The 22,164-nt window shown below is 39.2% G+C and overlaps 1 protein-coding gene across 3 annotated transcripts in view; it reads left to right on the top strand.

The window, feature by feature from the left end:
- Positions 1-2,953: 2,953 nt before the first annotated feature.
- INPP5B (inositol polyphosphate-5-phosphatase B) overlaps positions 2,954-22,164 on the top strand; it is an 80,714-nt gene continuing 61,503 nt past the window's right edge. Inside the window, exons 1-6 of one of the 3 annotated variants that reach the window (XM_012545944.3) lie at positions 2,954-3,082; positions 3,244-3,629; positions 4,020-4,099; positions 15,643-15,740; positions 16,770-16,799; positions 18,174-18,284. In XM_012545944.3, the coding sequence (XP_012401398.2) occupies positions 3,573-3,629; positions 4,020-4,099; positions 15,643-15,740; positions 16,770-16,799; positions 18,174-18,284 (376 nt within the window). In that variant the 5' untranslated portion in view covers positions 2,954-3,082; positions 3,244-3,572. Of the gene's footprint in view, positions 3,083-3,243; positions 3,630-4,019; positions 4,100-15,539; positions 15,741-16,769; positions 16,800-18,173; positions 18,285-22,164 lie in introns of those variants that run through there. The other 2 variants (XM_023500189.2, XM_023500190.2) reach the window with 2 other exon arrangements.

Below are 22,164 nucleotides of genomic sequence, written 5' to 3'. Positions count from 1 at the left end.
TCTAGATTTCTCCAAACATGGATAATAATATCCTCAGCTCCTATATAAGCATTCAAAGTGATAATATGGGTATTGGGTATGTTGTTAGGTCATTTTAAGTTCTATCTAACTCTTCACTCTTTGTGACCCCATTTGAGGTTTTCTTGATAAAGATACTGGGGTTACTTGCCATTTTCTTCTACAGCTCATTTTACAGAGGAGGAACTAAGCCAGACAGGGTTAAGTCACTTGTTCAGGGTCACATAACTAGTAAGTGTCTGAGGCTGGATTTGAATTCTAGAAGATGAATCTTCCTGTTTTCAAGCCCAGTGCTCTATGCACTGTGCACCTAATGTGGCCATGGGCCAGCCTTTATTTCACCCCATAAGAAGATGCAGAAGAAGAAAAGAAGATTCATAGGAGTCTAAAAACATATATAAAAACACACACAAATATTCAAGTAGCTCATATGGTCCCCTTGAAAGGGAAAAGAAATGAAAATTAAACATTTATATAGTACCTGCTAAGAGCCAGGAACTGTGCTAAGTGCTTTTCTACAAATATGATCTCATTTGATCCTCATGACAACACTGCAAGATATGTATTATCTTCTTTTACAGTTGAGGAAACTGGGACAAACATGGGTGCCCAGAATTATACAGCTAGCAAGTGTCTGAGGCAGTATTTGAAATCAAGTCTTCCTGATTCCAGAGCCAGTGCTCCATCTATTTTGACATTAGCTGCCTCTTAAATTACATTTAATGAGTTTTTCTCTCCCACAAGCTACTACAGTGTCCTCAAAACTCATAGTACCACTCCAGAAAGTAAACATATTGTGGAGATTACTAAAGAAGCAATCTTTTCCCATCACACTTATATTATCTGAATAATTCTTAGTAGGGGGTGGCAGTCTCCTTTGCTCCCTCTCCCCACTTGTTTTGCTTTCCAAGAATGCTGTTCAAGAATTACATAGGCATTGTTCTTAGCTTCCCAAAAGGCAATGGTTTTTGTGAAACTTCCTTTCTAGAAGGACTGGAGATAAAATTCCCAACTCTCAGACTCTGAGTTAACCACAAGATAAACCCCAAGTCCGGCACTACCCATAAAAATCTCCCTTCTCTACTAAAAGGCTAGATTCTGGGATCCTCTGCCCAAGAGGATTCTGGGATCCTCTGCTGGGATCTCCTCTACCCAGCAAGATTTATGTTCAGTAACATTGTCCACGAATTCCCCTCTTTGAGCAACACCTCTGGTCCTGCCATGTTCCCCTGCAGGAGCACTCATTTGTCTTAACTCCTAAAGTCTCTTGATCTGGGAAAGTCTACTCTAAGGCATCCTTTTCTTTTTAATGCCAGTGCAAGTATGTCCATCTCTCCCTGTTTCTGAATGGAGAAGAAATATCCTTTCCTCACTATCCCCCAAGAAAGGTGCAGCAAAAAAGGGAATCAGAAAGAGATCGAGTTAAATTCAGCCTCAGACTTTTACTAACTGCATCATCCTGGGCAAATCACTTAACCTCTTTCTGACTCAGTTTCTTTCTCTGTGAAAAAGGGAATAATAATAACTCCTACCTCCCAGGTTTTTTGTGAAATCAAATCAGATAATATTTATAAAGAACTTTTTAAACCATATAAATATTAGAAGTGTAGAGCAGCAATAGCAGGAGCAGGAGCAGGAGCAGTAATATAACAGCAGCAGCAGCAGCAGCAGCAGTAGTAGTAGTAACAGTGGTGGTAATTGTCATCATTTTGTCTTTGTGGGCTTGAGAGTCATCATGGCTTAGTGGATACAGTTTTTCTTTCTTTTTTAATATGTAAAGTTTTTTTTTTTTTTCAAAAGACATGCATAGCCTTCAACATTCACCCTTGCAAAACGGTTGTGTTGCAATTTTTTTTTTCTTCCTTCCTTTCCCTCACCCTCTCTCCTAGATAACAAGTAATCCAATATATGCTAAGCATGTGCAGTTCTTCTGTAATACGGGTTTTCACAATTATTGTGCTGTACAAGAAAAATCAGATCAAAAAATTTAAAAAATGAGAAAGAAAACAAAATGCAAATAACCAACCACAAAAAAAAAAAAAATGAAAATGCTATGTTGTGATCTACCTTCAGTTCCCACAGTCCTCTCTCTAGGTGCAGATGGCTCTCTTCATCACAAGACCTTTGGAACTGGTGTGAATCACCTCAAGGTCAAAGAGAGCCACACCATCACACTTGATCATCGCAAAATCTTCTTGTTGTTGTGTACAAAGTTCTCTAGGTTCTACTCACTTCACTTAGCATCAGTTCATGTAAGTCTCTCCAGGGCTCTCTGAAATAAGTGTATACAGTTCTGACAGTGTATACAAATACTGACTTGTGTGAACCTGGCCAAGTCATTTTCCCTCTTATTGCTCTAAGTCCTGTCTAAAATTGAGTTGTAGAGATGTCAGACCCTGTGTCCTAATAATATGTTCTAACGGGCAGTGTTAGATTTGAGAAACAGTATGTGGATTCTTCACTTATTCCCTTGGAGATAGTCTGTAAGTCACTTAAACTCTCTGGTCCTCAGTTTCCCCATCTGTTAAATAAGGGGGAGGGTTGAATTTGATGACCTCTAAGATTCCTTCCAGCTCCATCCTTCCAATGATGTTTTACTCAACTTTAGATCCAACGATCCACTTAGAGAGATCTACGCTAAATGAGCGTTGGACTGAGTTCTCCTCACTGTGACACTATTTGCAAGCCAGGGTTCAGACCTGGAGTTTGTGTGTGTGTATGTGTGTGTGTTGGTTGTGGGGACTCGGGATGAAGGGGCAGATGTTGGGGGAGAAGTGCTTAATACCTCGGAGCCTGTAGGAGTCTCCAATAATCTGGCAGGGTCTGTCTAGTCTGGTAAGGTCCCTTCAAGGCTACGGAGATACACAAGGGGTTAAATAGCCCAGTCGTGAAGGGGCAGGCGCAGTGCAAGCTGGGACTTGTAGGCATCTGGCCCCCTGGCCCGCTGGCCCGCGGGCAGCTGCGTGGAGCCTGCCGGGAGGTACATGTAGTGAGCTGGCGCTGTCCCGCTGTCCCCGGGCTCTCCGTTGTCTCCAGCACGCAGCAGGCAGTGACATCCCCAGAGGTAGGCAGGCAGGCTGACAGCTGCTGCTCTAGCAGGCTAATCAATGAGCTGCAGGACCCGGCTGGAGTCCCGGGGCAGACTAACAAGGGTGGGGTCGGAGGCTACGGTTCTGAAGCTTGGGTGGGGTACCCTTCTCTCTACTCACTTGTCTTTCTCCGCAGGACACTGTGTCCCCTCCTGCCCCCACCTCTGGCTGATGCAACCTGGCTGGATATCCGCCCCACGTTGGTGGTGGAGATTGGGACTAGAAGCGGGCTGGACTATGCTCCCTCGCCACTCAGTTCTCCTAAAACCTCTCATCCTTTGCCATCTCTCCGCATCCTCCATCTCCCTCCTCTCGCCTCTCCCAACCCTTCGGGGTCTCGGGACTCCAATCACCCACCCCCTCCCACGTCTACTCACTTATCGGGCCTGGACTGAAAGGACGTCTCCGTGAGCCAGTTCCCAGATCCCCAGCTGTGCGTCTCTGGGTCCAGTCGCAGCTGCTGGGATGGACCAGTCTGGGGCCATTCAGGAGACCCTGGCCCAGGGTGAACACTGCATTATTGTATCCTTTCCCTGCATGGCAGGCTTTTGGAGATCGGGGGAGGGGGAAATGAGGAAGGGAGCTCTGCGTGGTGCCCAATGTGATGAGGGGTTCTTGGAGACAGAAAAAGATTTTTTTTTCCTGCCCTGGTCCCATTTCTGCAGAACTTGGGCCCCTTCTCTCAGTACCCCAGCTGGGCAGATGAGGGAGAGCCCTGAAGATAAGGGTGGGGTGAGCTTATTTGAAAGACATCCCCCTCTCCCTCCTTCCTTTCTTCCCTCTCTCCTTCCCTCCTTTTTTCTTTCCTTCCTTCCTTTCCTCCTCCTCTTCTTCCCTCCTTCCCTCCTCCCTTACTGCCTTCCTTCTTTCCTTCTATTTTCCCCTCCTATTTTCCTTGACTTTGGACTGCAGGCGGTACAGGGTGTAGTCTGTGCTGGGGATAGTCTACAAAGCCGCCTCTTGGGCTTGGTCAAATGTGGCCTGGAGTATGCGTAAGTGAACCGAGAATGACATCACATCGAAGCAAAGGGATCTTAAAGTTCATCTCCTCCAGCCCTTTCATTTTGCAGATGAGGAAACTGAGATCGAGTGAGGGGAAGGGATCATTCAAGGTTCCTGAGCTAGTGAGTGGAAGAGCTAGAAACGAAACCCAAATCTTGCTTGGGTCTTTTGTTTCCAGGGTTTTTGCGTTTTAGCAGCTGCCTCCTGCTTTTCCTTGACACATCATTTAATTAATTTGGAATTCTAAGTGGGATATTAGTATTGATTTGGTCTCTCTTGGGTAGAACCCAGAACTAGTAAAGGGGTGGAACTACATCTCATTTTTCCTTTACTTCCATCCCCCCCAACACAACACTGGATATTGTGTCAAATTGGGTCAAAGTTGAGTGATCCAGTATAATTCAACAAACATTTGTTAAATGCCAGCTGTGTATAAAGCAAAGCTAAGTGGTGCAGGGCCTGAAATCAGGAAGAAATCATCTTCCTGAATTCCAATCTAGCCTCAGATACTTACTAGTTATGTGACCCTGGTCAAGTCACTTAACCTTGTCTGCCTCAGTTCCTCATCTGTAAAATGAGCAGGAGAAGGAAATGGCAAACTACTTCAGTATCATTAGTTAGTTAGACCTAACTGAACAACAATGACATGTGTAAAGCTTAGTGTGGAGGGAGATATCAAGAGAAATATGCATCCCTTATCCTTGAGAGATTGTAGTCTTGTAAAGAAAAGAAAAAGTCCATTAATGTGGGGAACTTCCTGTGTGAAAATGTCTCCTGCTGTTACAATTCAAGCCTTTTCTGACATAGTATTATAGTTGCGCTGATAGCTTAAGGAATTTGAATATGGTACTATAACTAGAATAAATACATGTCATAGGAAGGACTTCAACTCCTGTCTGGCCCTGTATCCATTACAGCAGGGTGTTTCTGTGTAAGGGAAATGAGCCAGCTGGATTAAATTGAATTGGTGCCAGGAATGAATGAAGAAATAGTCTTTATGAAGTGTTTTGTATGTATTTAGAGTTGGTGATACAAATTGAAAAGCTCTCTAGGAGTTTACTTTCTCTTAAGAGGAGATAACTCATATAGGAAGAAGTATCCAAGGAAGGTGCTTTGATTTGGAAAGTTATAGGAATAATAAGTGGAACCATAAGGCAATCTGCTGATCAGAAACAATTGACGGAAAGGGGCCCGGGGCGAGGGAGGGGGGGGAGGAGAGGGGAGGGATATTTGCCTCAGCAGGGCAGATGGTAAGGAACTGCTAGGATGGATTGTCACATGAGATATAAAGTCTGGAGCTTGGGGATGCCTATATATAGTGAGCCCTTACATTTGCAAGGCTAATTCAGGCACACTATGACCACAGGGCAGTGGGTCTAAAGCTTAATGGGTTAACTCAATCTGGGCATGATCTGAGAGGGGTCTGTCTGCGGTTCCAAGGGAGAACTGGCAGGGGAGAAAGCATAGAGATTGTTGGAATTCAGAAGATTTGGGTTTCTGTCCTGCCTGTAACATGTATTTGTAGATAGAATAAAACATTTCAATTCAATAAGTAAGCAAGTACCCATTGTGTGGGAGCACTGGAGATACAAAGATGGAGTAAGACACTATCCCTGCCTTTCAAAGGGCTTATCTGTCTATTGAAAGAATAGACAAGGATACGGATGACTCCAATAAAGGATAGAATGTCCTAAGAGAAATGACTTGAGAACTTCAAGGAGAGGGATCTCCCATGTTTGGGAAGTCTGACAATCTAAGTCTTGGCACATACTCACCTCCACCTTTCAGAAGGCATATCTTCATGCCTCAGCTTAGGAGTTACTTCCTCATTGAAGCCTTCCCTGATTCTTTCAGTTGCCTACACTTTCTTTTTACTTACATGACCACAATGACAATTCACATTTGTATAACACCTTGAGTTTGCATCACACTTTCCTCATAACCCTATGAGATATGTTGTGCAAGTTTTATTTATCTTTCTTTTACAGATGAAGAAACAGACTGGGAACAATTAAGTGATTTCCCCATAGTCTAGATGTTCTGAGGTGAGAGTCATAGAATTCCAAAATTTGAGCATTGGAAAGGACTTCGATGGACAGCCCAGAGTTTAAAGGAATCCTCACAATCCCTTGCCCAAAAATGGTCATCCAATCTTTATGGATCTCCAAGGGGTCTGGATGGAGGAGGGGGAAATTTCTTCCTTTTAAAAGGCTTTCAAAAACAGAAATGAGCTTAATTTAGTAGGACATGATCTTTTTAATCACCATCTCCTACCACCTCTTTAATGATCCATTCTAAGATTTTCTCAGGAATTGACATTAAGTTCATTGGTCCCTCATTAATGTCTTTTGCCTTTGTTAGCAACTGAGTGCTTAGCATAGTCTGTGGTACATAGTAGACACTTAATTAAGAATGTTGGGTGCCTGACTACAGACCAGTATTTTCCTCTTTTAAAAATTGGGACAATGAGTCTTTTCCCAATCTTTTGGTGCCCCTCCCTTTTTCTATGGCCTTTCAAGTATTATAACTGACAATAAATAGCCCAGCAGTCACACCTGCCATTTGTTTTAAGTAGTGGAAGACCAAGTGTCCTGAGTTCTTCAAGGATAGACAGGTACTGTTTTGCTGTTTATTTATCATGCATATCAACTCTGTCAAACCATTCTTTGTTGGTTCATTTTTAGTGATATGATTAAAATAAAGCATTCTCTTTGGCAGAGAAACAGTAGCAAAATGAAAATTAAACAGCCTTACCTTCTCTCTGTTGTCAATTATCATTGTTCCATCCACTCCAGGCTGAGGTCCTATTCCTTTTTTGATCCTCTTTTTTCTTTCAATATAACTTCAAAAGACAACTACCTTTTTTTGGTCCTTAACTTCCTTTACCTAATTCATCTAATTCTAAGATTCTGTTAGGTTTTTTACAGGACCATACCATGCTTCTATATGTGTCCACTGTTACTTGGACTTACTTCCATCTTCTGCACATTTCTTTTAAAAATCTAAGTTGGTTGGTGAGTTCCCTGTGCATCAACATTGGTCTTTTCAAATAAATCCCACTTTACTTCATCGTTGGAATTGCTTTCCTTTATGTCAAGAATGTCATCCCTGAATATATTTCATCTTTCCTGGACTGACTTTCCCTGTAACATTTTAGTGCATGGGTGCCAACCTATGTTTTCTCTTGAATTCTTTGAAATCTGCCTTCTCAAAATCTCATGTGAATTTGAGATTCTCAATTAATCAACTGTTTAGCCAACAGTTATTAAGGGTTACCACGTACTGGGTACTGTGCTAAATGCAAGGGATGCAAAGAAAGGCAAAAACAGGCCTTTCCCTCAAGGAGCTTACATTCTAGGCTCGGGAGACAATATGTAAATAATTTAGTGTATATGAAAGGTAACCTTAGAGAAGAAGGCTCTCATTACTGGGATAATGAGAAAGGCCTTCTGCAGAAAGTGGCATTTGAGTTGAGGCTTGAAGAAAACTCAGGATTTTAAGACATGGAGTTGAAGAGGCAGAGTATTCCAGGTGTGGGGTAGAGTCATCCCATGGCGATAAGAAATAGGAGATGGATTGTAGCATTTGAGGAGCAGCGTGGCAGGATTGTGGAATATGTGGAAGAAGACTAGTAAAGTAAGAAGAGATTTCCCTTCTTCTATCACAAATGCTAGGAGAAATTGGTTACTTCTCCCTAGACAAATCTTCATTTCTACCACAATTTCCCCCAGCAACCAATTTCCCAATGTTAATGAGAATATAATGGAGTGTATAACTTTGCCTTGTTTCTTTCTTTACCTGTTGAAGGACGAAATTATCACTAAGGCAAGTCAAGAAGTTTGTTGTTCTGCTTTGCCAGAGAAACACAGAGGCAGAGAGAGAGAAAAGAACAAGGGAGGGAAAGAGAGAGGCAGAGTGCTAGAGGGCTAGAAACAGAGATCTCAGCAGATGTCTGGATAATCCTCCATCAGCACTCTATCATACCACTGTTCCAGGCTTGTGATCTATTGCCCAAACTCTCGGCTTCCTCTTCTTGTCCAGAAAATATGTAGTATACTCCAATAACAAATCACTTTTGTTTCTCCCTCCATTAACATTCATACAAATATTCTCTATCATACTTAAGTTCCTGTAACTTGTAAGTTTCCTTACATATGTGCATCTCCTTTTGGCTATTGTATTTCCTTACATGTATGTATCTCTTTAAAATTCAGCGCTGTTGTATTCCATCACCTTTTCTTTTTCCTGTTTCTTTTGCCGATGATATACCCATTTTTGAGTCATGATCTAGCTATGTAACTTATTCCATAAGATCTCAGAGATACCTTTGAGGTCAAATTTGCTTCCTTTTATGAGGCCTTCTAGTTTCTTTTGTGTGTTGCATAAACTCTGAGCATTTGGGTATAGAAAAGGGAAATCATGAGATTTTTCTACTGGATCTTTTCTTGGATTTTATTTCCTGTGAACTGTATGTTTCAACTATTCTTCATTCATCATCGCTAATCTCTTGGGGAATATTTAAATGTAAGCAGTCCTCTCTCCCTCTCCGATCTTTTTTTAGTTTAAACCCCCCCTTTTGTTTAGATTTACAAGACATTCAGAAAATATATTTTTTGCCAACTTCTGTTAGGGTATACTTCATCTCTGGCCACAAATCTGTCATCTTTATATTTTAATTTGTAGTCCAGAAGTACAAATACCATTCTCGGACAGCACTTTCTTAGGCACTATTCACATCCTAAATAATTGTTCTCTTCTTCATTGTCTCTTGAGAAAATTGCATGCTGGGATCCTGCAAGAAACCTTTCGTTTCTTGCCCAAGACTTTATAAGCATGAGCAATACGTTTTTCATTTGTGCCCATTAGAATCGCCAAAAGTGGGTAGTTGTTATCCATTTTGATAAGCTTCAGGACATTCTCTGTTATATCTTAGATCCATGCCCTGGGAAGACAGCAGACTATTGTTGTTATCTTTTCACTTCTTTTCAACAGATAGCTGCTTTGGAGCTACTGAGCTGGGAATCTCCAATTACTTACTCTTCTCTTCTTCCTCTGACCTTCTTCAACCAATTCTGTGACTCTACATTAGTTGATATTTTCACTCCTCAGGGTATCCGGCTCTCTCCTTTCCAAGATGAACTTCAAGTCCAGTTTTGAACTCTAATTGTACTTTACTCCTCTCCCTTCCCCTTTTCAGTCAATCAACAAGCATTTAAACATCAAACATTAAGAATAGAAAAAGTGGTAAAAACATGATTTCTGCCCTAAGTGACTCATATTTTAGTGGGAGAGACAATTTGTGAATAACTATGTGCATACAGGATAAATACAGGATAAATTAAGATACTCCCAGAGGGAAGGCACTTGCTAAGGAGTGAGGTGTGATTGGGAAAGATGTTGCAAAGGGTAGGATCTTTAAGGACATAAGTCATCAAATCCAAATAGCAGAGATGAGGAGGAAAAGCATGGCAGATAGAGAACGTTCAGAGATGAGAAATGGAGAGTTTTCCTCAAAGAACAGCTAGTAGTAGGCAGATGGAGTCAGAGAACATAGGTCAGTGTCACTGGAACACAGAGTATGTAAAGAGGATTAGAATGTAAGAAGGTTGGGAAAAGTTAGAAGAGACCAGGTTATGAAGGTCTTTAACAGTCAAAGATAGGCTTCTAAATTTAATCCTGAAGGTAATAGGGAACCAATAAGAGTTTTTGGAGTATGTGTATGGTGGGCCAAGGAGTGTGATACTGTCAAATCTAGGAAAATCATTCTGGTAGCTGAACAGAAGATAGCTTGTAGTGGGGAGAGATGGGAGGCAGGGACACCCCTCAAGAAGCTAATGCAATAGTCTAGGTGATAGGTGATAAGGGCTTGCCTGAGGGTGAGAATTACATAAATGGAGAGAGGGAAGCACAGAGGCATACACATATACAGTATACACAGACGATGCTGAGAAGATAGAAGCAAGATTGGATGATAGACTGGCTAGGTGAGGTGAATGTGAATGGGGAGTTAAGGGTGTTTGATATCAAAGCTGTAAGCCTGAGGATGGTTAGTGACCTTGGCAATAGTAGGAAAACTGGGAAGATAGGAGGGTTTGGGAGGAAGATCATAAGTTCATTTTTGGCCTGCCAAAATGCTGCTATGATTAAATAGAAAATAGAAAAATGGAGTAAGGTTACATAAAACAAACCCTTCCCTCTTTCCAACTTTACTTTTACTCTAGGGCTTCCTCTATGTAACATTATTTTCCAAAATGCTGATAATAGTTGAATCTCCACTCCTCCACCTCATTTTGCTGTTTTTTTTTTCCCCTTGAAGTCTTGATTTTGTTCTTTTAAGAGCACTTCCTTCTCTCTAACAACCTGGAGTGTTTAGAGGTGTTCTTCACATCTCTTTTACCTCCTACTTCAGGATCAAGATAAGCCTATATATACTTGGAACACAAATAAATCACTCAACTCACAGAAATATGAATGTTCCACACTCAAAGCCACATTTTTTCTTTTTATTTTCCATATTGATTGAAATATTCAGTTCTTTTGTGTCTTTTTTCAATGTTAATGTGTTTTTAAGTAGCTTTTTATTTTTTCCAAATACTTGCAAAGATAGTTTTCAATATTCACCTTTGCAAAAAATTTTTCTCCTTCCCTCTCTCACCCTCCTCTCCTCACCTTAAATAAGGAATCCAATATAGCTTAAATATGTGCAATTCTTCTAAATATATTTCCATATTCATCATGCTGCCCCAGAAAAAAAAATCAGATCAAAAAGTGGGGAAAAAAAAAAACAACACAAGAAAAAAAACCAAGCAAATAAACAAGAACTAAAAAAGAGATGAAAATACTATGCTTTGCTCCACAGACTTCATAATTCTCTCTCTGGATGAGAATGGATCTTTCCACGGCAAGTCTATTGGAATTGTTTTGAATCACCTCATTGTTGAAAAGAGCCAAGTCCATCCCAGTTGATCATCACACAATCTTGCTATTGTTTCATACAGTATTGTCTTGGTTCTACTCACTTCACTTAGCATCAGTCACATAAGTCATTCCAAGCTTTTCTCAAATCAGTCTATTGATCATTTCTTATAGAACTATCATATTCCATTGCATTCATATACTACAACTTATCCAGCCATTCCCCAACTGGTGGGCATCTACTCGATTTCCAGTTTCTTGCCACCACAAAAAGAGCTGCTACAAACATTTTTGCAGTTTGGGTTCTTTCCCCTTTTTTATGATCTCTTTGGGATACAAACCCATTAGAGATGTTTGTGTATTTTTTTTTTTTAAGTAACTTACAGGTATTTATACTTCAACCTTAAGTTCCTGGTTAAGACTTATGGTCTTTTAACACCTCTTCTTCATAATCTGGTAAACCCACTTGACTTTCTTTCATTAGGCTTACTAAAAACATTATAACTACACATTCTCCTTTTACAGCCTAATAGTGAACTCCTTTCTACAGGACCAGTTTCCTTACCCACCCATCCATTCTCTCAATTTGCTTTACCCTCTGACAACCCTCTTTGTCTCAGTTTCCTCATCTGTAAAATGAGCTGGAGAAGGAAATGGCAAACCACTCCAGTATTTTTGTCAAGAAAATCTCAAATGAAGTCATAACAAGCCGGACATACCTGAAAAACTACTGAAGAACAACAACTGATTGCTACACTTATCTTCTGTAACTTACTTTGCCTGTTTTGCCAAACTACTTTCTTTTTTTCTTTCTTTAGTCTTCTTTAGGATGTTATCTTTTTTGGTCTTTTCATGTCCTCCTCAATTATCTTTTATCTTGCTTCTCTTTGAACTCAGAAGTAGAATCTAGATTGGTATCTGTACCTAGAGAGTTTACGTTCTCCTAATTTTTCTCAGTTTCTTCTCTCCAAATTAAAATTCCAACTCTTCTAAGTACATTGGTTTAATTTTCCTTTTCTTTTTTCCCATAGGAGATAAAAACATATTAGAAGCTGCTCTATTGATCTATCCACACTAACCCTCACCCCAAATGTATTTATTCTAAAATTAGGTTTATTGATGTCTTTGATCACCAGAGCCATTTCTAGATGAGTTTTCCTACCCAAGAATTGAATCTTTCCTTGTAATTAAGAAAGAAGTTAAACATAAATAAATTTGTGCTCTTGTCTGACAGCATGTGCAATATTCTGCCATGAGATTATCCTATTTTACCACCAAGAGAAGGGAGGTATATTTCATTAACTGTTCTCTGGGACCAAGATTAGTTGTTACATTTACTAAGAATTCAATAACTTTTTAGTGTTCTTTGCATTACAAGAGTCATTGTGTAAGGTGTTCCTTTTCTACCCTGCTATCTTTACCTTGTCTTAATATATGGATGATTTCCCAAGTTTCTCTAAATTCCTCATTTCTATTATTTTTAACTTTATAATAATATTTCACAATAATTATATGGTACAGTTTTTTAACCACCTTCCAATCAAGAAGGATCCATTTTATTTCTAGTTCTTTGCTATCATGAAAAAATATTATTTGGGGGCAGCTAGATGGTGCAGTGGATAGGGTGGCAGCCCTGAAGTCAGGAGGACCTGAGTTCAAATATGACCTCAGACACTTAATACTTCCTAGCTGTATCTCCCTGGGCAAGTCACTTAACCCCAATTGCCTCAGCAAAACAAACAAACAAACAAAAAAAAACCCCCGCAAACAACAAAGCAAAACTTTGTATCGTGGCATATTATAAGGCCTTACTTTCTATATTTGACTTTCTTATGGTATATATCTATTTCTTTTTTATTTACTTTTTTTCTCAATTATATGTAAACATTTCCCTCCTTACCTTCCATTTTGGAAAGGCAAACAATTTTTTTTTATTTAATAGCCTTTTATTTACAGGATATATGCATGGGTAACTTTACAGCATTGACAATTGCCAAACCTCTTGTTCCAATTTTTCACCTCTTACCCCCCACCCCTCCCCCAGATGGCAGGATGACCAGTAGATGTTAAATATATTAAAATATAAATTAGATACACAATAAGTATACATGACCAAACTGTTATTTTGCTGTACAAAAAGAATCAGACTCTGAAATATTGTACAATTAGCTTGTGAAGGAAATCAAAAATGCAGGTGTGCATAAATATAGGGATTGGGAATTCAATGTAATGGTTTCTAGTCATCTCCCAGAGTTCTTTTTCTGGGCATAGCTGGTTCAGTTCATTACTGCTCCATTGGAAATGATTTGGTTGATCTCGTTGCTGAGGATGGCCAGGTCCATCAGAACTGGTCATCATATAGTATTGCTGTTGAAGTATATAATCATCTCCTGGTCCTGCTCATTTCACTCAGCATCAGTTCGTGTAAGTCTCTCCAGGCCTTTCTGAAATCATCCTGTTGGTCATTTCTTACAGAACAATAATATTCCATAATATTCATATACCACAATTTATTCAGCCATTCTTCAACTGATGGGCATCCACTCAGTTTCAGTTTCTAGCCACTACAAGAGGGCTGCCACAAACATTCGTGCACATACAGGTCCCTTTCCTTCTTTATGATCTCTTTGGGATATAAGCCCAGTAGTAACACTGCTGGATCAAAGGGTATGCACAGTTGGATAACTTTTTGAGCATAGTTCCAAACTACTCTCCAGAATGGTTGGATTCGTTCACAACTCCACCAACAATGCATCAATGTCCCAGTTTTCCGCATCCCTCAACAATCATCATTATTTTTCCTGTCATCTTAGCCAATCTGACAGGTGTGTAGTGGTATCTTAGAGTTGTCTTAATTTGCATTTCTCTGATTAATAATGACTTGGAGCATCTTTTCATATGACTAGAAATAGTTTCAATTTCTTCATCTGAGAATTGTCTGTTCATATCCTTTGACCATTTTTCAATTGGAGAATGGCTTGATTTTTTATAAATTAGAGTTAATTCTCTATATATTTTGGAAATGAGGCCTTTATCAGAACCTTTAACTGTGAAAATGTTTTCCCAGTTTATTGCTTCCCTTCTAATCTTTTCTGCATTAGTTTTGTTTGTACAAAAACTTTTCAGTTTGGTATAGTCGAAATTTTCTATTTTGTGATCAGTAATGATCTCTAGGTCTTCTTTGGTCATAAAGTCCTTCGCCTTCCACAGGTCTGAGAGGTAAACTATCCTGTGTTCTTCTAATTTATTAATAATTTCATTCTTTATGCCTAGGTCATGAACCCATTTTGACCTTATCTTGGTGTACGGTGTTAAGTGTGGATCAATAAGGCAAACAATTTTTACAGAGATTATAGGTATACAATCACGTAAAACATTTCCATATTAGCCATGCTGCACAACAAAATGCAGAGAGTATATATCTAGTAATGGTATAACCGGGCCAAATAATATAAATGTTCTTTTCACCTTTCTCACATAATTTCTATTCCCTGAATGTTTGCCCCAGTTTTCTTGACTGCCATTATTTAGTAGTGAGTCAATCTTCTCACAGCCCTCCTACATCGACTTTTTCCATTTTTTGCCATTTTTGTCGATTTTCTGGGTATGAGGCAAAACCTCAAACATTGTTTCAGTTTTGATTTCCCTTCTTATAAATGATTTGGACTATGGATTTATATGGTCATTGACAATTTGTCATTCTTTTATTGGAAAGTGCTCATGTCTTTTGACCTCTTATTTATTGAAGATCTGATAGTCCTTTATATCTTCGAGCTGTATTTTCTGCTTCCCTCATCCCCAGAAAATTATAAGCTTTTTGAATGCAGAGCTAATTTTTGTTTTTGTTTTTGTTTTGTCTTTGTGTCACCAGTGCCTAGCATTTGGAAAGACTTTGGTCATTTTTTGCCTAATCAAATTAAATTGAAGAGGTTTAAAAAAAAAAAAAAAGAAAGAAAAGAAAAGAAATTGAGGAAGTCTTATAAAGAAGGAAGGAGTTATCCAGGCAGAGAAGAGAGGTGACGGGCAGAGTCTGTTCCAGATGGAGGGGATGGTACATTGCCAGGAGAAGGGAGGGTAAAATGGAAAAACTCAGAGTACTCATGAATGCAAATCATTAAAATACAAAAGAGAACTTGAGGACATAGGAAAAATGCAAATAAAGTGCCAGGCAAAGTTAGAGGAAAGAGATTGATTTGTAAGGCTGGCAGTTGGTAAAGGCTTACCAGAAGATGTGACATAAGAATAGCACTTCCCTATCCTTCCCCTTCCCCTAGCTATAGTCCCAGAGTGTTCCACTGGGGCCATTGATTCCACAACCAGAGAACCCCCAGGTTATAGAAGATTTGGAATGATAGGGAGGGATTTTATTTGGTGATTTATAGCCTCATTACATTTATCGGATTTGCTCATTCTATGTACCCCTCTGGGCCAATTATTGGTCATGGCTAATGTAACCATTGAATAATAAATGTATATTAACTATGCACTCAGTGTCTTTCCCATACTCATTCCCAGAAGGCTCTCCAACGTTTTATGGCTTTGGTGAGAGCCTGTGGTTACCCTCCTATGGAGATCAATGTTCCTGGATATCTAAGAGCCACAAACCTTCTGTCTGCAGCCTCTTCCTGTACTGTCATCGAAGAATGGCGATCACTGGCGAGGATGTGTCCCTGGACAAAGTGGTGCCCATCACCAGGAATTTTACAGTGGAAGAAGGTGCCTTGTAGGGATGGGGAGGAGGTGATGATGCAACAGATATTTAAATACCTGCTATAGTACTATCTTAGGCATGAGGTGGGGAGGGAGTGTAATACACAAATTTGATCCTGACACAGGTTCTTACTCCTAAGAAACTAAATGGTACATCTCTTCACTTTGGACTTTTTTTCATTTTGTTCTTGAGTTGGCCCTCTCCAGACATCTGCAGACTTTGGAAGCCTAAATCTATGAATAAGGCTTTGAAAGGTCAAATAGTTAGAATTAAAAAATATCTCAACAGGCTTGAATATTGCGCTAGGAATATGGAATTATAAATGCAGTCATCCACTTTCAAAAAAAAAAAAAAACAACTTCATAAGTCCAAGTTTAGACATGATGGTTAGATAGCCTCATTTGTCTAAAAAAACAATCCAGGGATTTTATTGTGCTGCAAAATTAATCTGAGTTAAAAGTGTGATATGGAGACCAAAAATGAAATCTTGGATTGCATTAAGAGGTATAGCTACCAGAATAAAGGAAGTGGTAGCCTGCTTTGCTCAGACTAAATTTAGAATATTCTGTTTTGGATGCCACAGTTTAGGAAAGACATTGATAAGCTAGAGAGCATCCAGAAGAAAGCCACCAAGATGGTGAAAGGAGTCGAGTCTATCTCACATGAGGATCAGTTAAAAAAACTGGAGATATTCGGCCTGAAGAAGAGAAGACGTGGAACAGGGGTGAAGAGAAAGGTGTTGAAATAGTTAACTATAAGTATTTAAAGGACTATGATACATAAAGAGACTTATTCTGTTTCAGATCAGAGGGCTGAACTGGGAGCACTGGGTTGAAGTTTAAAAAATATATATTTAGGCTTAATGTCAGGAATAAAACTTTCTACCAATTTGAGCTGTCCAGAGAGGTTTAAGCAATATCTATTGAAGGTATTTAAGCAGTGGCTATCATTATTGCATAATGGGGATTCCTCTTCCAACTCTCAGATTTTGAGATCCTCTGATTGTGAAATGATATTTCTTTTCCTTCTGACAGTATCTCCTGACTGTGACCTCCATTTCCTGGGTAAGTTCTCCATTGATTATTTTTTTGTCCCAATTTGGGAAAGAGTTCAGGAGATGGTGAGAAAGAAATGAATTTTTAAAAAAGATTCCAGTTCCTCTTCCTTTTGAGAACCTTTTTTAGTGGGGCTGAAGATCTGAGCAGTTTCTCCTGGCTCACTAAAAGTACTGTAATGGTGAGAACTATGAACACTTTGGTATCTAACATTTCTATGTTGCTTTCGGAGTAGAAAAAATACTAGATTTAGGTCAGAAGTACTGAGTTAAAATCCTCATTTTATTTATGATCTTCAGTAAATCATTTTACCATTTGAGGATTCAATTTCCTCTTCTATAAAATGATACATGATAATAAGATTGACAATATCAGAGGATGACTTTTGGGAAAGCATTTTGCAAAGTCTTCAGTTATAGAATTTAGATATGAAAGGGAGAGATAGCTCAATTAATACATAGTTGTTATTGTTCAGTTGGGTCCAACTCTTTGTGATCCTATGTGGAATTTTCTTGGCAAAGATACTGGAGTGGTTTGCCTTTTCCTTCTTCAGCTCATTTTACAGATGAAAAAATGGAAACTAACAGGATAAAGTTATTCTCTTAGCTAGATTTGAATTCAGAAAGACGAGTCTTCTTGACCGCAGGCCCTATACTTACTGTACCTATATTTATTGTACAATCTAGTTGCCCTGTTAATAGAGCATTTATTAAGTACTTGCTATGTGCCAGGTGTTAGAAAAGGAAATGGCAAAGCAATCCAGTGTTTTTGCCAAGAAAATGAAGAATTGGACCACAACTGACACAGTAGAATAACAAATGTGTCAGGCACTATGCCAAACACTGAGCATACAATTATAAATGATAAAAGATAGTGCTTACCCTCAAGGAGGTTATATTCTAACTGGATAAGAGAACATATCATCATCATCATCATCATCATCATAGATAGCATTGATATAGCACTTTAAAATTAACAAAGCATATTACTTATATAAACTAATTTGTAGATGCTATTATTATTCCATTTCACCTTGGAGAAAAATGAGGCAGAAAGGTTATTTGACTGATATCATATTGCCATTCATGGACTTGGTGACTTTCCTGCCTCTGTTTGCCCTATTCATAAAATGAAATGGAGCTGGGGCTAAGAGGGAGCAATGGAAAGAAAATTAAAGACCGTCACTTCCCCATACTTTTAAGGATATCAGTTCCAAGTCTGGATGAGTAATCTTGGAAGTCTAGGAGAGCAACTTAATGTTGTGAACTTAGGAGCCCCGGCTGTTCTTCTGTTGGTGATATTGGTATAGAATGTTGGAGGGTAGGACCTTATGGATGCTTGAGTTGCCCTTTAGCTGTAGCTTCAGCTTCTCTCTTTATGCAGGCTCTGATGTGACTGTCTGGATAGAGTCTGAAGAGATCAGCCTCACTGTTCGGCTCCCCTTTGGCTCTCATACCAGAATGTTCCTTCAGGAAGTCATCAGATGCTACCCAGGTGAGTGAATCTCCTGTTAAGTTAACTTCCTTCTTCCATGATCCCACTTGCTTTAGCAGCCTCTGACAGCTTCTGTAGGAATGGAGAGGACTGACCTCATACTCTCTGTGCATTTCATATCTAGGGTCCTTTAAGGGATTTACCCTTCAACAATTCAATTCATCAAACTGTTGAGTACCTTCTAATGTAGGATCCTGCAGTATAGGAACACCTAATTAAGCATAGCACACAAAGAATTTTTATGTTAATGACAGAATGACAAACATGCAAGGAATCAATCAATAAACATTTATTAAGTACCCACCATGTACTCAGCACACTATGCTGTGTTGGGGATACAAAAAGAAGGAAAAGATAGTGCCTTTCTTCAAGAAACTTATAATATAAAGAGACAAGATACAAATATTTACAAAGCAAGTTATTTACAGGATAAATAGAAAGTAATTAACTGAAGGAAGTCACTAGTTTTAGGAGGATTTGGGGAAGTCTTCCAGCAGGTGGAAGAGAAGAAGTATTCTAGGAATGGGGGAACAGTCTGAGAGGACTTGAGGCAGGCAGACCCATCAGCAGACTATCTCTATAGTCTAGGTATGAGGGGATGAGGACCTCCACTAGAGTGGGAGCAGTGTCAGAGGAGAGTAGTGGGGCATATTGGAGAGATGTTGCAAAGGTGAAATCGAGAAACCTTGGCAACAGTTTGAATATGGGGGAAAAAATGAGGGGTCCAGGATGACATCAAGATTTTGAACCTGAGGGATTGGGAGAATCGTATTGCCCTCTATAGTAATAGGAAAAGGGATTAGAGGGAGAATTTCAGCAGAAAGACAATGAGTTCAGTTTTGGACATGTTGAGTTTAAGATGTCTACTGGACATTCAGTTTGAGCTGTGTGAAACTCAAGTGGAAATGCAAGATTCAATTTAGCAGAGAGGTTGGGACAGGATGAGTATATTTGAGAATCATCAGCAGTAGAGATGGTAATTAAAACCATGTGAACTGATGAGATCAAGTGAAATAGAATAGAGGAAGAAGAGAGGTGGACCCAAGACAGAACTATGTAAATAACTATACTTAGCATCTTTCTGCTGGAAGCAGTTTTTAAAATTTAAATTATTAAAACTCCAAGCATTTTCTTTCTTTGAGAGAGAAATAGCTAACCTGCCACAATCTTTCCCTGCCCTCAGACATGTCTGTCTGCTTTCTTAGACAATTTGAGATCATATTTATAGAAATCCTAAACACAGAAAATGTCATAATATTTTAAATTAAGGGCAGCTAGATGGTACAGTGCCAGGCCTGGAGTCAGGAAGACATGAGTTCAAAAGAGGCCCTTGACATTTACTAGTTTTGTGACTCTGGGAAAGTCCCTTAACCTCTATTTGCTTGTTTCCTCATCTGTGAAATGGGGATAATAATAATACCTACTTCCCAAGGTTGCAGTGAGTATCAAATGAAATAATAATTTGTAAAGTTCCTAATGTAGTGTCTTGAACGAAGTAAACATTAAGTAAAAGTTAGCTATTAGCCATATAATTGGCTTCCTTTGTAGTCCTATATATTTTATGTATTTAAAAACATGATTCTGAAGAGACAATAGCTTTTGACAGCCAACTAAAGGGGCCCACAATACTGAAAAAGTTAAGAACCCCTATTGGTGTTTTTTCTACTCTTATTTTCCTTCCTTCATCCTTTCTTCCTTCTTTCCTTTGTTCGTTTCTTGATTCCATCCTTCCTTTTTTTTTTTTTTTTTTTTTTTTTTTTTTTTTTTTTTTTTTTTTTTTTTTTTTTTTTTTTTTTGGAGTCTACATCTGGCTTTCTACTGCTTATGCCTCAGGATCTTATTCTTTGACCTCAATCTTCACTCCTTCAAGTAGAATGTCAGCACTTTGAGGTCAGCACTATTTTTTGTTTTTGTTTTTGTTTTTAAAGGGAAAGGGGGAGTCTTTTTTATCTATACACCTAGCACAGTACTCTATACATAAAAAGGGCTTTAATGCATTTTGTTGAGCTGAATTTTCACCTGTATAAACAAATGGATGGAGATAAGAAAGGACAGGATGTAAATGGGGTCTGAAGAGTACTGGAGTGGACAGGATGTGAAACCAACTGCAAAGCTGGAGATAAGACTGAGAAGTACACTGAAGATGTGCTGATAGGGCTTTGAATAGTAAGAGATTAATCATACTTTTGTTCAGTGGGCAATGGGGAGGTACTAGAGAATTTGGTAGAGAAGAGTGATGTGATCCCAGTGCATTAGGAAGATTTCTTAGGTCAAATGTGAAGGATGGACTGAAAAAAACCTTAGTGTTATACTGGACCCCTCACTCTCTCTCATTCCCCCCATAGCCGGTGAGAAAGCTTATAACAAACAAGATGAGTGCCTGAATAAAACTGGGAGAGTAAAGAAAAACTGTATGGGATAAGACATTGCATAGACAGAAATGGCAGCCCTTGATACACGAATGCATTGTGGAAGTGAGTCCAATGTGCAGGGAGCACTTCATGATACCAGTCCTTTTTATCCAGTGTCCCCAGAAGAAAGCCCTGTTTGTGAGGGCTTTAAGATCTTCATGTCTTGCACTGAGCTGTGATCATCTTGAGCCTGCATCTTTCCTTTCTACCCTTTCCTCATATTGCTCATCTCCTTTTCTCTGTTCGGGGACATCATATTCTGGCTATTGAGTCATGGTAGTTTCCCCAGGACCCCTTATGCCAAGAAGCCATAGAGAAAGGGCCACCAGGGGTCAATCTGGAACTGGGGGAGCAGAGGGAAGTAGGCCTTTCTGAATTAGAGCAAAGAGAGCCACAGAGAATGTCAATTAGGAGGGACTTTAGAGGGCTCCTCTAATCTTATCATTTGCAGAGGAGGAAAGAGGCCCAGGGAGGAGGCCCAAGGTCACAAAGTGAATCAGTAGCAGAGCTGGAACCAGAATCCAAGGATCTTGAGTCATCTCAGGGCTCTTTCCTTGGATCAATTCCCCTTTTCTGTACTACTCTAGGGTTCTGGGGAATCCTGTGGTGGGAGTGAGGAGATCTTTTATTGTTAGAACTGAAACGTGATGATTCTACTAATTGTTTTTGCTCTCTTCCCAAATGCTTTACATAAAGCATTTTCGTGTTTATTTGTATATTGACTTATCCATCTACATAAACTTTCTCTCTGATAGAATATAAAATTCTTAGGGGAGAGGCTGTTTCACTGTTGTCTTTGTAACCCTAGCTAGTGCAGAGACTTAAATAGAAGCTTGTCAAATTGAATTCAACCGATTAATCAAGTATTTATTAAATTCCTACTAATTGCTAGATAGGCAGTTGGTTTGATGACGGAGACAGTCATTCAACAAGCATTTATTGACTGCTTATTATATGCCAGGTAGTGTGCTAAGCACTAAAGATCGAAAGAGAGGCAAAAAAAAAATAGTTTCTGCCCTCAGGGAGCTCACAAGCTAATGGAGAGACAACATAAAATAAACTATGTCCAAATATGTCTATCTATAGCTATGGATAAGTTGGAGATAATCACAGAGAGGATGGGCACTAGTATTAAGGGATACAGCTGCAAGTATCCCTTCTGGATCTGGAATTCAATCAGTGTCAAAAAAAATTTTGTAAACTCAGCATGGTTCAATAGAAAGAGAGCATTGAATTTGGAGTCAGAAGATCTTGATAAAATCTCAGCTGGGTGATCTTGTGCTAATCATTTATCCTCAAAATTATCAGTTCTCCTTGTAAACTTGTAAGTTTAGATGTTTCAGCTAAAATCTACAATTTATACAGAGCTTCAGGAATGCAAGACATTCCCTTTTAATCCTCACCCCTTGCTTGGTGGGCTAGATTCTATGGATTTTATTCTTCCCATTTTACAGATGAGCACAAGGAGG

Source organism: Sarcophilus harrisii, chromosome 3 (genome assembly GCF_902635505.1).
Source record: "Sarcophilus harrisii chromosome 3, mSarHar1.11, whole genome shotgun sequence".
Classification (NCBI taxonomy): domain Eukaryota; kingdom Metazoa; phylum Chordata; class Mammalia; order Dasyuromorphia; family Dasyuridae; genus Sarcophilus; species Sarcophilus harrisii.
The sequence above is the reverse complement of the archived record's forward strand: the minus strand, read 5'-3'. Positions and strand labels throughout refer to the sequence as shown.